This window comes from Sabethes cyaneus, chromosome 3 (assembly GCF_943734655.1).
Source record: "Sabethes cyaneus chromosome 3, idSabCyanKW18_F2, whole genome shotgun sequence".
NCBI lineage: Eukaryota > Metazoa > Arthropoda > Insecta > Diptera > Culicidae > Sabethes > Sabethes cyaneus.
Genome location: NC_071355.1, coordinates 155,586,655 through 155,605,144, shown reverse-complemented (window position 1 = coordinate 155,605,144; position 18,490 = coordinate 155,586,655). Strand labels below are relative to the sequence as shown.

General features: G+C 40.6%; 1 protein-coding gene across 1 annotated transcript in view; it reads right to left on the bottom strand.

Moving 5' to 3' along the window:
- LOC128740303 (lachesin-like) overlaps nt 1–18,490 on the bottom strand; it is a 161,032-nt gene that overhangs the window by 38,695 nt on the left and 103,847 nt on the right. Inside the window, exons 3-7 of the mRNA XM_053835842.1 lie at nt 17,893–18,109; nt 7,531–7,689; nt 7,128–7,256; nt 6,876–7,026; nt 6,431–6,573 (exon numbers count right to left, since the gene is read on the bottom strand). Of these exons, the coding sequence (XP_053691817.1) occupies nt 6,431–6,573; nt 6,876–7,026; nt 7,128–7,256; nt 7,531–7,689; nt 17,893–18,109 (799 nt within the window). The remainder of the gene's footprint in view (nt 1–6,430; nt 6,574–6,875; nt 7,027–7,127; nt 7,257–7,530; nt 7,690–17,892; nt 18,110–18,490) is intronic.

The following is an 18,490-nucleotide window of genomic DNA, read 5'->3' as shown; positions in this document are numbered from 1 at the left end:
ACTGGCAATCACCACGCTAACGAAAAGCAACCGCACAATCGTATGATTCAATACTACAAAAAAACAATCACTACATGTGCATGGAAGAAGTCGGTCGGACAAACAAACGAATATTTTGTTTGCGTCGGACCGACGTCCGGGTGTCAAATTATTACTGTGAGCAGCCGATTTGGAGACAAAAAGAGAAACGAAAAAATACGTCACCGTATGCTTCCAGTCAGTTTGCAGTTTATATTCTCAAAGCGCAAAGCAAAACGGGAGATTGACTGTTTGCTTTTGCTGAGATGCCGCATAAATTGTAAGACGGCAGCAGCGCAAGCGGCAGATTGACTGGATTCAAAAAACAGTCAAACGATCGTTCAATATGCGGAGTTTGAATGCGGAAAGTTCGTATTCGCGGCATTCACATTCAACTTGCGATCCCTTTTCAAGCCCTGCTCCTATGTCATCAAAAAATTTTTTCATTAGTCTACCATCTTTCAGATCAGTCCGCGGGTCGCATGGATAATCTCGAAGGGCCACATGCGGCCCGCGGGCCGCAGTTTGGCCAACACTGACGTACAGATATATATGCTAATAAATCGTATTTCATGCGCAAAATTGGCACATCCGTACTATTTTGGAGGCGATATACGTGATTACGAATAATTTTGAGCGTAACGACTATATAAGTATTTATATACGACGATAATATCCGATTAAGCGCGAGTCGCTCCGTACTACTATACGATTTTGTGCTGAAAATCGTACACATTTAAAAAATAGCACCGGGTTCGGCAAAATTTTACCGAAATCTCAACAGCCGAACGTTCGGTAAAAATGTCAAAGGTGTATATCGACGTTTACGGATCTTTAGTAACGTTTGGCAACATAAAAAATTTTACCGAACGGTCGGCTGTTGAGATTTCGGCAAAATTTTACCGAGCTCGGTGCTTTTATTTAAGTGCGTATGTATGTCAGTTATTATCATTATATACGATAGAAAATCAGCTTGGTCTAGCTTTATCCAGCTTCAGTTACGATTTCGAATTTGTTAGGAGATATTTACGATAATTTTCGTGCATTGATAAACGAGTTGGGAGTTGGTGCGTGCATTGATAAACGAGTAGCCTCTTATCCAGTAACTTCTATCCCTACCTCCACATAGCACTAGCCAGAATGGGAGCAATCTTAGCGGAGATCGGCTAACCAACCCCGGTGGACACTAAGGTCGTATACCAACAGGGAAGGAGGCACAGTGTGTTTTGACAATTTAAGATCACGCCCATCACGAGATTCGGTAGCGTAGGCCGTAGTACGGCTACCTAACTAAACCTAAAAAACTAACAAGAGTCAAGAAAATTCTACTCAGAACATTCGGCATGGACAGAGGCAAATAAGGACATGGAAAGGAAACTTGGTACCAGGAACTGCAGATCGCTAAATTTCGTTGGTGGCGAAAGGGTGCTGCTCGATCAGCTAGAACCCCGAATGTTTGGCATCGTGGTACTGCAGGAGATCTGTCGCAAAGGCGAGAAGGTGTGGAGGATCCGTAGCGATAAAGCCCAATTTTTCCAGATCGGTGGAGCAACCAACAAGCTGGGAACGGACTTTGTAAATATGGGCAATATACACGATGGACTGCGAAAGCGATCAGCGAGAGGATGGACTTGTTGAGGATAAAATTTTCTCCAACTACGGCTATTTTCCACATGAAGGTAGACCCGACGACAAGAAGGAAGTGTTCTATGCGCAGCTGGAGGCAACGTACGATAGATGCTCACCACGGGACAACAAGATCGTCATAGGGGATATGAACGCCCACGTCGGCAGGGAAGCAATGTATAGACGGGTGATCGGGTCCCATAGCCTGCACACCGACACGAACGATAACGGCCAGCGATACATCAACTTTGCAGCTTCTCGAGGCTTGGTGATCAGAAGCTTACAGCTTGCGACAAAACCCTCCTCGGTTAAACATTCCGTAATTAAACAATTCGCCAGTCACGCGCGCGTACTGGGTGAAGCTCTGCCTTCCTCTGTGGAACTAGATGCTTCGATCCTCGAAAACGGATGGAGTATGATACGCTCGGCCGTCAACGAGGTCGCAACCGCAGTGTTAGGTGTAGAAACCTCGAGTGCCCGAAATGATTGGCTTGACGAGATATGCCAACAAGCGATAGAGAGGAAAAAAAGAGCTTGGAAAAACTATCTAAGCATATCCACGAGAGAGAATTTGACTAAGTATCGACGAGCGCAGAATGAGTTGACCACGAGGTAAAAGCGACAGAAGTACGATGGGAAAACTATCATTAACTACTGATAGTTATCAGTAAGCAATAATATCACTAAGTATCGGTAAGGTTTCGCTGTTATTGATATTAACTAATACAATTACGTCGTTCCGTTAGAATCTTGCACGTTGTGCCTCCCTGTTCCTGGTGCCGGTGGGTTTATTGAAGGGAACTGTTCTCGAACGCACTGTCGTCCGGCATTCTTACGACGTGTCCGGCCCACCGTAACCTACCGGCTGTCGCCAGATGTACCATGAGAATCTCTCGAAGCAGTGCCTGTGGCTCGTGACTCATACACCTCCGCCACTCTCCACTTTCTGTTTGGACTCCACCGAATATCGTCTGCAGTACCTTCCGCTCGAACACGGTAAGAACGCGTATGTCCTCTGTGGGCAGCCTCTCGTCTTCAAGTCCGTAAAGAACTACTGGCCTTATAAGAGTTTTGTTACATTATTAGCTTCGTACGGCGGCGTATGCTTCTTGATCCTTACATTTTGCGAAGGGCAAAATAGGCCTACAGTGTGACACATATATATTCGAACAAAAATCATTTTATGCTTGCAATGGCATATACAATTAGTGCAATCAAACTAATACCATGTGTGTGTCATCATGACTCAAGTTTTACTTGGCGTTGTTTCATTTTCGTATTGTGTTTCGTTCGGAGTACACGTACCAATGTTCAAGTTACGGTCGTTAATAATAAATAAATTCCTAAACGGTGCTGTATCCAGCACTATTTTTCGTGACCTCAAACATCTCGATATAAAAAGAGAATGTGCACTGACTAGTAAAAAGATTTGGCGAGACGGAATCTGCTGAAACCCGTAAAAACCCGGAAGAAAACGAAGCGTTAGAATAAAGCAGAGGTCAAAAAGGTTGTTCATGAGCGTACTCGTCGCAGTTGCGACCGGCAAATGGCAAATGGCAGTTGAGCTGAATATCAATAGGGAATCTCTTTGTTGAATTTGAAAATGGAACTGGATGTGAAGGCATTCAAAAAACGTAAAATCCATGGATTAACGGAAGCAACAAAACAATGAATATTGAATGATACCGCAATAAAACCTTAAAAAAATTCAAAAAAAGCTAAGCGGTATTTGAATTGTTACTTGGGTAGTGTAGCCGGGTAACCAACTCTGGTGGAAACTAAGGTCGTATGCTGACTGGAAAGAAGGCGCTCATTGGAATGCTGAGTATTGCAATGAGGAATAGCTTTAGCAGCCCCAAGCGTCTTTTGTCATGAGCGCATCTTGATGGCTTGCTATTTTTCCAACCTAGTAAACGCCTGTACTTCAAACAGTACATGTGCGCTCAAAACTATCGAATGTATTCGAATGTATCAAAACTTGGTTACATACGTCAGTTAGACAAACCGCAAGTTGCCTAGAACTACACGCGCTACCAGTTGAATGTCCTCTGTAGAGCTACGTGCTTCGACCCTCCCAGAAAAACTCTTGCTAAGCACTGCTACGATAGAGAATTTGGTTTAGTATCGTCAAGTGTAGAATGAGTTGACTACGATTGTGAGGAGCGCCGGAAGCAGTTTAGAGATCGTGAAGGGCTGGAACAATTATTCCGGGCTAATGACACGCGCAAGATTTATGAAAAGCTGAACCAATCTCGTAAAAGATGCACACCAAATCCTAGTACGTAGGGAATGGGGGAAGTCGACAGGTGGATGCAATTCTTCGATAGGTATCTCAATGGTGATATAACAAAAAGAGGCAGAATGGAAGTTAACCCAGGAGTACCTTAAATGATGACAACGTCACGGCTCCCGATCTAGAATAGATCTAGCTAGAAATCGGACAACGGAGGACTAATAGTGCCGCCGGAAAGGACCGACCCCCGCAAAACTCTACCAAAGTAATAGACTAATCTCAAGTTTTTAGTCTTGACCTTGAAATGCGGTCATACATATATATTCAGGGATGGCACCTCCTCAGAAGAAAAAAAGAGAAGAGAAAAATTCAAACTGTGCTCAGTCTTCAACGCGATTTATTTTGCTCCGTTTCATTTTAACTTTTCTCTTTCTTGCTGAACGCAGTTGTATGAGCAACCGCACACTGTGCTACTCATTGAGGAGAATGTTAATATACTTTGAATACGTTGATGCGATGCGCTGACGTATGACAACTACGGGTAGTTTTAACATGGGTAGTGCGTTGAGAAAAAAAACGACGATTGTCAGTAGCGGTCATTGCCATCAGAAACATATTAATCCAATAATGCAGTTGAATCATGATTCTTACATTTAGTATATTCAGTTGAGTTTGGCTGCCCGTGAACGCAACTGCATCATGTGGTTTGGCATGTCACAACGACAACAGTGCGAAAAATGTTATTTAGATACGGCAACATTTGAATTCCCATACATTTGCTTCTTGACGCGCACCAACAGGAAAGTCCCATTATAAACAAAGGTAATTCTCCGCTGAGATTCAAAATTTAACGACTTTTGATTGTCTTAACGCCTCTGAGTCTATAGTTGCTGTACGCGCACCGGTTGTTTTGTTTCCACGTTTACTGCTGTAGCTACCGAGAGGACCGGGAGCAAAACCGAAAGTTGCTCATTTAAAGAGCGCATTAAGAAGTTTTTCTGCGCGTTGTGTTTAGTCTGTTTCTCATTGTGTGGATTTATTTCTCATTTCTGAAAGTAGTTCTGCTCATTGTGTTGAACAAAAAAAGTTGCACTTTTTGCACAATGAGTAAGGAAATAACAAGCCTGTATATATTAATATTTTTTGAAACGATGGTTCTACAATTGATGAAGGGACGGTAGGGGAAAGAAATGAAAATTTTTTGGTGAAGGAGGGGAAGAGCGGAAAGGAAGGGGGGGTATTGGTAGCTATGCTTGACAAGTAGTCATTTTGACTCCTACCTTTTGTCCAATGCTGGAAGGTGCATGAGTCGAACCAAGCTGTAATCTGAGATTATAACCGGATTCTATCAAAGTGTTCTACCAAAGTGTCAAAGAACCAGCAACAGCTTTATCTGGATAATTTCCAAGATTTGGGAGGAAGAGAAACTAACTGACAAGTTTGGTTTGTCCCGTCTACAAAAAGGGGATCGGTTCGAGTGCTGAAGTTACCGCCGCATTACGTTGATCAACGCCAAGAGATACAAGAGATTTCGCAAGGCAGTATCAGGCAGGTTTTACGGGGGCCTATTCAACTTACTGATCAAATTTTCACCCTTCGATAAATCTTCACAAATGTCGGCAGTACAACTTGCTCTCGCCCCATCATATTTTCGTGAATTTCAGGGCAGCATTAGGTACAGTCGAACTTGAATAGCTATGGCAGATAATGCATGAGAACGGTTTTCCGGTCAAACGAATGTGCTACATGCGCGTTTCGGGGGCATTCTCGAGTCTTTTCGAATCCCGCAGAGGATTGCGGTATTGTGATAAACTGAAATGTATGTCGTATGGAATCTAAAGTGGTGTAGACGTATGAACCACGAGCTACAGGCACTAGCTGGATAGATTCTCATCAAAAATCGAGAGGCTACGGCTACGGGCATGTCATTCCGCGAGGATGCCGTGCGACTGTGCAAGTAAATGTGTCCTCCTAAAGAATCATATCGGTATCGGAAATAGAGAGGTCCAACGTAGGGAAAGGTTCGATCAGGTTGAAACTGACTTGCGAGTGACAAAAAACACAACGAGTTAGTGTCGAGTAGCCCGTAACCGAGTACTACAATGAAGACAAGTTGGTGGTACAGCAAGTGCCACCCCAGTTATAAACTGCTAGATGAGGTGGATGGTAAAGTTAGGAAAGTGCGGTTTCTGTTAAAAGCAATTAGGTAGATCAATATTATGGTTATAGGTTTTCACAGTAAGCACCCCTAACTAGGAACAAAATATCGTACACTCAGATGTGTAACATAAACTTCGAGTCCCGTTATAATGGTAAACACTCGGACGACCGTTTGCCGCTTTATCGACACAACTGGAGTGTTGTTTGCTATGGATTGGGATACGTCATGCTGTCAGCATCCACTTGTTGCGCTATTGGCATATTTAACGGAAGTACATACTCCACTTTATACATGGAACAGAATGTCGGAACCTACGGTCGGACTGTGGCGTGCGCTCAATACAAACTGAACTAATTATGCTGTTTATAAATCGAACAAACATGTCAACTTACAATAGAGTCTGATTGTCCCATCGGTCTCGCCGCGTGGATTTTTCGCTATGCACTTGTAGATTCCGTAGTCACTATGCTGTACCTCGGTAATGTACAGTCTCATCACTGCCTTGTACGACGGCGTGCCGGGTATCGATTCAGTCCTGTATCGTTGGGAGTACAGATAAGAAGTACGACAAGCAATTATAAATGGTTGAATTTAAGAAATTGAATTAAAAGAGCTAATTTACAGCTTATAGTCACAACTTCATACTAATGTTTTCTCTGTGAGATTTCGATTTTCCTTAATTTATAGAAATAAAATTTAAAGAAAAAAAAGGATTGCTAATAGGTAGTAGGTAAATTATAAAAGACTCATAAAAACTTGTTGGTAGGATGTGAGTTGTGCCATGCCAAACTTCAAAGGAAAAAAAACTGGCAATGGTATTATTCCGCAAATACTTACTTGTATTTGAACGAATCGTGAATCATCTGATCGTTTTCCCGCGTCCAATAGTTGAGTGAGGTAGGATGGGCTTCTATGTTACATTCTAGCGTTACATTGTAGCCAACGGGAATTCCGACAAGCTGATGCGGTATCCACAGCATCGGCGGAACTGTTCGATAGGTGAAATGAGAGTAGGGAAGAAAAAAACCATGAAGTTACTATGTTTAACATCGCACGTCAGCTGAACGCTGTGTGCCAGCATATACTCACAATCGACACTGACTTTAATCCTTTTGGACACACTCGGGGGCACTCCGTTCGAGGCAATGCATAGATAGGCTCCCATATCGAAGCGTGAAACACGTGACAGCGTCAGCACATCGCCTTCCCATTCAAGCACTGATAAAGGTAAATTGACAAGAGAATTATAAATTATAAGCATAAGATAAATCTTTCTAATATTGATCTGTGAATAGAAGAATCAAGAGACTTCGTTTTTTGTCAATTCAAGATTGAATTTCGCTAATTTGTGCTGCAAACAGTTGGTAAACTATAATTATTTCGGGTGTAAAACTGAATCAATCAGATTTCAATCGCACCATTAGCACATCATTTGCCACAAGTCGGTCTAATTAACTTCCTATTAACTCTTCTCTTCCGCGCCGTTTCTTACCGCTATTATTTTTGGTGATGGCAATTTTCGTGTTGTCGTCCCGTTTCCACTTGATCGACGGCGGCGGACTTCCGGTGGCTTTGCAGCGCAGCGTCACGTTGGCACCTTCCCGGACGATCACGTCGCTGGAGGAAACCGAATCGTCGATGTTGGGTGGCACTGAAAATGAGGTAAAGAAAAAAATGGATAGCATGAGTTTGCATTGCTCGGCAGAGTAATCGGCGTTTTCTCTTGCCACAGCGCGGGTCAACCGGTAGATCATGTCGGAAGGGAAGTAAGGAGGCAAGCCCGCTGGAACTTTCAAATTAAAACTTTCGGCAATGGTTTCGTGTCGGTTGACTGCCGCTGTTCAGCAGAGTCGGATTCATAGGGTAATGCTATATGAATGATGAAAATTGGACAAATTATATGTAATTTTATTTTACTGGGAGTTCGACACTGTCGAGCTTTTTTTGCATTCCGTCGCCATTTTTATTCAATAGGAGTTTTCCAATTTGTTATATCTGTCGCATTTTGAATACTAATGGAGTTGGAGTTACAAAAGCACATATTCAATAAAAGAAGAAACTAAATATCACGTTGCTATTACAATTTAAATATAGGTTTCAAGTAATAGGTGAATTAAAATACTATAATGCATTGTGTTTATTGAAATCTTGGCGGTAGTAGATCCACAATTGTACTGTCACACATCCTATAAAAAGAATCATGTTTCATAAGGATAAGATGCCAATCAAGTACTAGCATTTGTGGTTCGAGCATCATGCTCCTCATAATGCTTAGAAATAGCCTGCTCGTACCATCACCCATCTGATCTGCTGACGATGAGCAGGAAAACACGAAACGTTCTACTACGTGTCTTAAGATTTTTCGAGCAATCTTAATATGTACCCAAGCTCTTCTGTTCATCCATAATGGAATCAAAAGATAATTAATTAATTCACCAAAGACTTACAGAAAGTTTCACTGAAACTAGAAAGGGTTATGCAAGATTTTTTATTTTTCTGTGAGATTTTACCTGAAAGTGTTCTTTTTCGGTAATAACTATATCTCTGCATATTAGCGCTGATAAGAGGAAATGCTTATCAACTTAGGGACTATATTGGCTCGTTTTATTGTGCCTGATTTTTATTTTCAGGTGGAGTACAAGCCACCGTGAATCTTGTGCATAGTATTTTTCGATATAAATTAACAAATCATGGTTGTTTATGTAGTACCATTACATTATATTAAATTTATTAAATTTACAAAAGAAGTGTATTTGCGATCTTAATTTTTGTAATTACTGACTACAAGAAAACTATTGAATATCCAGGATAGTTTCAAATAAATGGTGTTTACATAACGAGCATCGTTTCGTATGGCAATTTAGCATCGATTGTTTTTGTGCCTCGTTTGTTGCATTATTCCACACCGAAACCGCGCGTAATTTTCGACCAATTACATTTCAATTAAATTGGATCTTTATCTAGCTCCCCCTCTAATAACAACAATTCCTTTCCCGAAATGCTTGTGAAGATGCAGAGGATTCCCTGGTCTTTATTAGCAACAAGTATTGAACATTCCTTCCCATCCCACCAGGACCAGCGGTCTCAATTCACCATAGAAAAAAAATTGCCTCCAAAAACACTCGCATGCCAAATTTGGTTCCATTTGATTGATTAGTTCTCGAGTTATGACGAAATTTGTATTTCATTTGTATGCAAGTCCCCTCTTTTAAAAGTGGGAGGGGTCATAATTACCTTTCTGAAGAGCTTAAGGGTCTCAATTCACTAGAGAAAAAAATACTGCCTTCAAAAACACCCACATGCTAAATTTGATTCCATTTGATCGATTAGTTCTCTAGTTATGCAGAAATTTGTGTTTCATTTGTATGGCAGCCCCCCCCCCTTCCTCTTAGTGGGGAGGGGTCTCTAACCATCATAAGAACCTTCCCCGGCTCCAAAAACCCCTTTCACGCCGATCGGTTCAGTAGTTTTCGATTCTATAAGGAACATACGGACGGACGGACGGACATACAGGCAGACAGACAGACAGGGATTCTCATCGTATCAGTTGACGAAAGTTGAGAAACTACGGTAGCCGGCCACATCGCACGGATGCCGGACGACTGTGCAGTGAAATCCGTACTCTTCAAGAACCCCACCGGTGCCAGGAATGGAGGGGCCCAAAGCGCTAAATGGCTCGACCAGGTTGAAGCCAACTTGCATGTGTCGAGACGCTCATTATTTAGTAGAAGAGAAGCTTTTTAATGATTTCTGTGAGAGATCTGCCAGTCTCTTTCAGGGCTGTCAATCAAATAAAATGGAATCAGCTTAATAAAATAACAGCGTAATAAAACCCACAACCCAATATATTTATGGTCTATATCAAAATTATCTAATTCATCCAATTAATCATTCTTCGCATCAGACACTTCCTCCCTTAAAAAAAAGTGTACTATAAAAATAATCAAAACCAATTCGCAATTGTCATTTTAATGAATTTATTTCAATCATTTTTCAACTAAATAACGCAAATAACACTAGTTAACAGCATTTATGAACTCAGTAAGCTGAAGGTGATTTTTCATATGAAATTGGCCGCTGAATGCAAAAATGAGGTCAAAAAACTTTAAAGTAGGATAGTTTTCGAGACATGCATTAAAGTTGAAATTTTGCTTAAAGAAAGAATGTATATGCAAATAAATACAAATTACTCCGGCTGCGGTGCATCAATTTCAAATCTCTTTTTTCCATATTAACGAGGAGAAAATTTGCTATCGATTAGTCGAACTTCATTTTTTTGTAAGAATAATAGTAGTACTTTAGATATTTGAGAATTTGTTCACAGCAAAACAAAAAAGTGCGCATTTTTTTGGAATAATTTCAGCTTTATCAAAGATTTTAGAAAGAGATTAACGCATTTTAACAATTTCATTTTATATGGACCTTAAAGGCCGATAAAAAACTAAGAAATCATGGGGTTAATAATAACCATCGCAGGAGTATTTGCCCCAAAAAGCTGGCCAAAATTCTAAATTGCTTCTTTCCAGTCGATAAAACATGATCAGAAATTAAATATTTCCCAACTCTGCATATGAAGTTAAAGAAATTGCCAACTAATCCCCTGTAAAATTCAATTCGTATCTTTCTCTTATATTTATAAAAAACCGATTAAGAACATAACCATTTATTAGGTGTTGGGATGTGTGTATGTATGTGTGTCAGTATGTATGTGAGCTAGTACAGGTGTATGTGTGATGTAAAAGTGTATGTATGTATGTAAATGTGTAGGTGTGTACGTATACGTATAGAAGCATCACATTCTAGTCTTCTGTTTCATAGTCGCTGCATTTCTCATATTCTTCAGTTTGAAACTGATTTGCCTCCAACATCTTCAACGTTTCGGTCGAAAAAGGTTTGCTTTTTTTCTTGGTATCGGCCTTGAGCTACTAAGCAATGGATCCGAATTAAGCAGAAGTCTATTCAAAACATCTCTGTTGCATTGTATTCTTGAAAATTTCCTACCAAAGTTTTATTTAGTACAGTATATTGTTTTTTATTAAGAATAATTTAAACATACATACTATGAGAATAAAAGGAATTTAAAATTAACTAAGCCCATCATGTACTTTCTCGAATCACTCTAGAAGTCGATGGCAAACCCAATAGAAGTCAAATCATATACCTTAATGACCAGAGCCGAATAACTTCCGTTAACCTCCGCGAAAGTGGTCAGTTTACTGACCATCGGACGATAGTCATTAATACGGTACATGTACGGTAACCATAATGAGGGTTCTCCGTAACATTGAATAACATCTTTTTCTCTATAAATGACTTTGAACGAGTGTGTGAAATGATTCAGGGCGAGACAAACGCAGACTGTGACTGTTGCCGGCGACCTGCAAATATGCCTTTCTTACCCCGTTCGAAAGATGCCGGTCTTACTCCCAAGGCACGTTTTTTAAGAAGACGATTTTTATACATTTATTAATCATATTTCTACTTAAATCTCACTGAAAAACAATGCTAGCTAGAATATATAAAATCTTAAAATTTAGTTTGAAACTTCTTCTGAGAAATAAAGCTTAAAACCTACTCGCGAAAAGTTACAACGGGCTGCGCATCAGCGACACTTGCGTTTATTTTGTTTATTATTTTGATATTTTACGATTTATAGTAAGCTCGATCTGTTTTAAAACATCTGAAATAATAAATACAAATATGTTGAGTGTTTAATAACACAATTGATTAATGCATTTTAGTAAAACTCTATGCGTGCTTGTCTTATCCCCTGTGCCGGTCTTACCCGCACGTAGGAGTCGTCGTTAAAATAATTAAATGTCTAAAAAACGACAAAGCGGAACCATGCGGAAGATTTTTCGATTCCACTATATTCTGTGATGTTTGACCTATCTGATGGTGATTGAAATTTTCCCGGGACATGCTCGGAAGGTTACCAAAACATTGATTAAAGTATTAAGATCTTACCACTATTTTTGGGGTAATTTTCGTAATCACTATTCGTATCGAAGACATTCATTAATTTTATGCAATTATACATGAAAACTATTGAATAACATCCTTCTTTGCTGATAAATACTTACCCATGGTGAATAGACACTATTTTACTCGGATTTTTAGGTTTTTGCACCAACGAGCGGAAGAACGCATTTTAAAAGCGAAAAAATGTACTGCCGAATGGCGTTCTAAATAGGCAGCTTGCTGAGCGAATAAAAGCATAAATTCAGTTCAAAATCATACTAACGTGACTAGTAGACTATGCTGAGATTACAGATACTACATATAAATAAAAATCATGCATTTCATATTTCGGACTTATGGCCAACTTTTTGGGCCAAATACTCCTATGTGCATCGGTTGAAAATTGTAGAAGTTATGACAATTTTACTAAAACAGTAATGTTTGCTCATTTAAATATCATGCTCTTGCAAACACCCCCTTACTTGTCCACATGTCACAAATATACCTCTCTCTCTCTCTCTCTCTCTCTCTCTCTCTCTCTCTCTATCTCTCTCTAGTCTTTCTATCTTTCCTCTCTTTATTTTTCAAACACACACGCATCAACATTAAGGTCGGAGAGCAAATTTTCCAATTATGTTTAACTGTATTTTATGTATGTAGTGCCATTTGACTCATGTTTAGTATTTCTAGTATTTATTTATTCGCATACTTGTACCATGAACTACGGGAATCGAGGATTATTTGTATCCCTAATGTAGTAATAGGATACCAGATGAACCGTTGCTTTTCTCAAAATTTCTCGGTTATCTTTGTTTACCTGCCTAAACAATACCTAATCTAATATTATCTAATTTTCATAACTTCTGCCTAACTTTAATAAAAAACAAACTTTTCCTACACCTATCCATTGCATCTTACTATCATTTTTCCGTGAGCCCGGGAAGGTGATTTTGATACCGTGCGAGAGCCGGGAGCTGAATATTTTTGCGACATTTCAATTCAAAGAAATTAAATTTCATAACATGGACGCGATAAACAAAAACAATATTTACCAACTATTTGTCGGGTCAAACGTTAAAGGTTATACTGCCTTTAACGGTAAACACAAAAGAAATTGAGATGAAAGAGAGAGTCCTGTTGCCAAGCTGAGTAAATTTTTCGTTGCCAAAATTGGGTTGTTTTCAATATGTACAATATGCGTTACCAAGCAATAACACCTGTTGTATTCAACAGGGAAACATTGACAGTTTCAAGCATATTTGCACACATAACGCATGATGAAACACTAGCGCCAACTTCTGTTTTTTATTTTCAGAAACTAGAGGTGGTGTCCTATACTTACTTTTTCGGCGACAATCCGCTTATCGAATCAATGCCGAATTCAGGAGCCGTCTCCACATTACTCGGTCTTGGGCTGCCACTCTCCAGTCGCCCCTAACACCCGCTGTTCTAGCATCCTCGTCAAAAGCGCTCATCCAACGGGTACGGGGTCTGCCTCGAAGTCGTCGGCCTCTGTCGGGTTCTCTGCTAAATATTGTTTTCGCTGGTCTCTCATCCGGCATCCTTGCTACGTGGCCAGCCCACTGTATTCTGCAGTATTTTAGTCGCTTCACAATATCCGCATCTTTGTACACTTGGTATATTGCATGACTCATGCGCCTGCGCCACACTCCTTCGTCTAATATGCCGCCAACAATTGATTGCAGGATCTTACGCTCGAAAACGCCAAGAGTTCGTCGGACGCTCTCTTTCAACGTCCACGCTTCATGGCCATAGAGTACCACCGGGAGAATTAGCGTCTTATAGAGCGCGAGTTTTGTACGGAGTTGTAGGCTACGGGACCTCAGCTGGCTACGTAATCCGTAGAAGGCGCTGTTGGCAGCCGCTATCCGCCTTTTTACTTCACGGCACACATCGTTGTCACATGTCACTAACGTACCAAGGTAAACAAATTCGTCGACCTCTTCAAAAGTATCTCCATCTATCACGCACCGAAGGGCTACCACGCTCTCTACCAGCCACCATATACTTTGTTTTGGTAGAATTTATGATAAACCCTATCCTCGCAGCTTCCTCTTTAAGATGTGTGTACGCTTCTTCCACAGCTCTACGGTTAACACCGATGATATCGATGTCGTCCGCGTACCCTAGGAGCATATGAGATTTCGTGATGATGGTACCGCTTCTCTGCACGCCGGCCCTTCGAATAGCACCTTCCAATGCAACGTTGAACAGCAAGTTCGATAGTCCGTCACCTTGCTTCAAACCATCTAACGTCACAAACGAGTCCGAAGTCTCACCCGCTATCCTGACGCTGGATTTTGAACCATCAAGGGTAGCACGTATCAGCCTAATCAGTTTTGTTGGAAAACCATGTTCAAGCATAATCTACCACAGCTCGTTTCGTTTAACTGAATCGTACGCCGCCTTGAAGTCTATAAACAGATGATGAGTCTGCAAGTTGAATTCCCGGAATTTATCGAGGATCTGTCGCAAGGTGAAAATTTGGTCCGTCGTGAAGCGTCCCTCTCGAAAACCGCACTGGTATTCGCCAACAAAGGTTTCCTGTAACGGCCTCAGTCTGAGAAACAGGATGCGGGAGAGAATTTTGTATGCAGAATTGAGGAGAGTAATTCCTCGATAATTGCTGCATTCGAGTCGATGGCCCTTTTTGTAAATTGGGCATATGAGACCTTCCAACCAGTCCGTAGGTAATTCCTCCTCAGTCCATACCTTTAGTATAACCTGATGGATTGCACAATACAGCCGTTCGCTCCCGACTTTCAAAAGTTCGGCGGGGATGCCGTCCTTTCCAGCTGCTTTGCCGTTTTTCAGCTCTCTAGCTGCTTTCCTAACCTCTTCCAAAGTTGGTGGATCCACAGCTTGTCCATCATCCTCAATCGTTATCCTGTTTCTGTTGACCGTTTCATCTTGTTCACCATTCAACAATGCATCGAAATATTGTTTCCAACGCCTAGCCATCTCCGATCTTTCGGTAATCAGGTTCCCTTCCTTGTCGTTGCACATAACAGGAGTTGGCATGGTCCGGTTCCTGATTCCGTTGATCGTATTAAAGAAGCTTCTTGTATCGTGCCTCTCGAAGCAATTCTCCGCCTCCGCAAGAACGCGATGCCAGTGCTGACGTTTCTTACGACGGTGAAGTCTATTTTTGGCAGCTCTAGCATCTCGGTATCTCTCCCTGCTCTGGCGTGTCACAGTTGCAGCCAAAATGTGACTTCTGGCTCGATTCTTCTCATCAGTCACTCGCTGGCACTCTGCGTCAAACCACTCACTGGAAGTGGCTGCAGCAGTAGTTCTCAACACTTCCCGCGCTGTAGTACTGATCGCGTCGTGGATGTGTCTCCACTGTTCGTTCTGGTTCTCTCCGAGATGTTCACCGATCCGCTCATCAGTCTTCTGAGAGTACTCTGCAGCAACTTCCTCCGCTGATAACCGCCGAATGTTCAATCGTATATTCCTCGTTGGTTTCGATTTGAATACGTTGGACAACCGGGCGCGGACCTTGCTTACTACGAGATAGTGGTCCGAGTCAACGTTTGATCCCCGGAAGGATCGCACGTCTGCGGTGTCCAAGCGAGGCGATGTCCTATACAGTCTTCAAACTCTGCTTAATGCTATCTATGAACAAACACCATTCACGTGGGTCATAGGGCTCACCAATAGCCCCTTTACATCCAAACAGTATCTTCGAATAACCCCTTTACATCCAAACACTAACAATCACTGTCTTAATTGGCATAACATTTATCGAATTGCTTGTCATAATATTTATAAATGGACACGCAATTGCCAATTGGAAGCGCAGTTGCAGTTGCAATGAAGCAGTGAAATTAACCACCAGCAGTGAAATTTCCACAGGCGTAACAGAGTTTCTGTGGATTATTTTCACGTTTAAACTCATGCTTTTTTACGCTCATTTTTTTGACTGTTCTTACTATTTTCACAATTCTTATTATTAAATTCAATCACTCTTCAAGCATGATCATGAGCATGATATTCAAATGCACAAATATTACTGTTTTAGTAAAATGGTCATAACTTCTACAATTTTCAATCGATTGTTATCATTAACCCCATGATTTCTTTGTTCTATATCGACCCACATAAAATTAAATTTTTAAAATGCGTTAATCATGTCTAAAACCTTTGATAAAGTTGAAATTAATCCAAAAAATGCGTTCTTTTTTGCTTTGTTATGAAAAAGTTCTTAAATAGCTACAGTACTATTATTCTTCCAGAAAAATGAAGTTCAACTAAACGATAGCAAATTTTCTCCTCTTTAATATGGAAAAAAGAGATTTGAAATTGGTGCACCGTAGCCAGAGTAATTTGTATTTATATGCATGTACTTTCTTTCTTTAAGCAAAATTTCAACTTTAATTCATATCTCAAAAACTATCCTACTTTAAATTTTTCTGATCAAATTTTCAGATTCAGCGACCAATTTTACATGAAAAATCACCTTCAGCTTACTGAGTTCACGCTTTTTGTTTTATTTTGATAACTAGTGTAATTGTTAAAGATCAAAGCAGCACGGTATTCAAGTCAATTTTAAGTTTATTGGTTTGGACAATGTATGGAAGCTTTATTACCGGAAGCAGCCAACGGCAATTACACTCTCATCAGTTAAGATGTCACTGGTAATACATACTCTATTTTTATAAAATTGAATCAGTTGCTCTGATTAAATTATCGGTTGAGCTTTCCATAAAATCATCGTCAACATTAACTGGTTTCGATGGATGCATTCATGGTGGTATTTGGTGGGTTACCGATTTCACCGGTACGTCCGTTTTATCCATTCATTCGCGCACCAAGCACGCTGACAGCTGTCATTATCAATGAATAAAAATGATAAAATTATAGAATGAAGTCCTCACTACGATACGATTATTTGCATGAGACATTGCGATCATAACATGCGATTTTAAGTTTCATTGTTGCAAGTGATAATTCAGAAATGGATACCCCTGAGACAAGTGAAGACATAAAAGTAAATACCCAAATTGCACAAACTCGAATATTTCGACAAATATTCTGAAGTTTGAATTAAACTAAATTAAACTTGAGTCAATTATCGAAAAACATAAAAATTCTAAAAACGTATGAACACATTTAAAAGAATTTCTTTGTTTTATTTATAACATAACCTACATAACCGGATTCACGAAATACAAACCAACAGTTTGGGAAATAAACATAATACATCAGTACTTAAATATTTTAACAGCATTCTATTTGTGCTCATAAGTCGAACAAATTGAAACGAAAAAGTGTAAACGATTTAAACTGCGCCTCGAACGTTGTACCGTGACTAGCGATAAACCCCCTTTGAATGTCATGATGTTTTCCGGTGCCAATTAAAAGTCCGCAATGTGCATGCCAAATGAAGTCCAATTTGGCTCCACATCGTCTGCGCTGTGGTTTGTCCTGGCAATGCTCATCGGTCATCCGGCAACAGTAACGCAACAAGTTATTGGCATCGCTGCCAAATCAACCACAAAATGTGAATTATCGAACAGTCTCAGACGGTAAATATGTGCTCTCGCCAATGTGCACATTTCCATATGCAACTCTATGATGCTGACAGTTTGCACCCTCGTGCTGTCCCCAACGTACGCACGCCGGGCTCTGCAAGTCTTTTACATTCCAGGCATCTGCCATCAGCTGATGGAGAATGATCGATTCGTCAATTTGCGTCGAATGAATATGCAAATTAGTCAGTGTGCCAATTTTTCGGTTTTATAGCTTCAACTTACATCTTTCGCTTTGGTACGAGAGGATATCACACTTCAACGAACTTTTACAGGGGCATTGAAACGAACTGGTTGCATGCCAGCTTTGATCGGGTGGAGACTCAATAAAAACTTACCGACCACGTGAAGATAACCGAACTGGGTTTTGGCCGTCACCGTGTTGATCTGGCACATATAGCGTCCCTTATCCTCCTCCTGCACGTTGGAGATGTGCAGGAACCAGGTTTTGTGCTTGTCATGTTTGTCGTGTGTCACACTGATCCGGGGGTTGCGTGTGATAACATGGTTGTGTACGGTCAGGATGGCAGACTGCTCGAAATGCATCCATGCAACCTAGAATGAATAGAAAAATTTTTGGTTGGGTGAAATTCTCTATTGTCTGCTAGATAATTAGGGAAGGTATTTTTTTTTTGAATTTATATTTTTGGCAGGCCATGCACAGCATCAACAATTCAAGTCAGTTTTCAAAGACACTGATATTTCATTTGAAAATTATGGTTTGCTAACATTGCAGCCAAATTCATTAAATGTCGTAAATCTGCCCTCATAATAGCAATAGTAGAAATAAATGAACGTATTCGGAGCAGGACATCGGTTGCGGCTATTCACCGTACCCCGACCCGGTAGTGGACCAGTGCGGCAAATGGCATATTCCCAAACAACTACACTGCTTAACATCCGTTGCTGGCGTTGCCCTGAGCTTTGGAAGCTGTG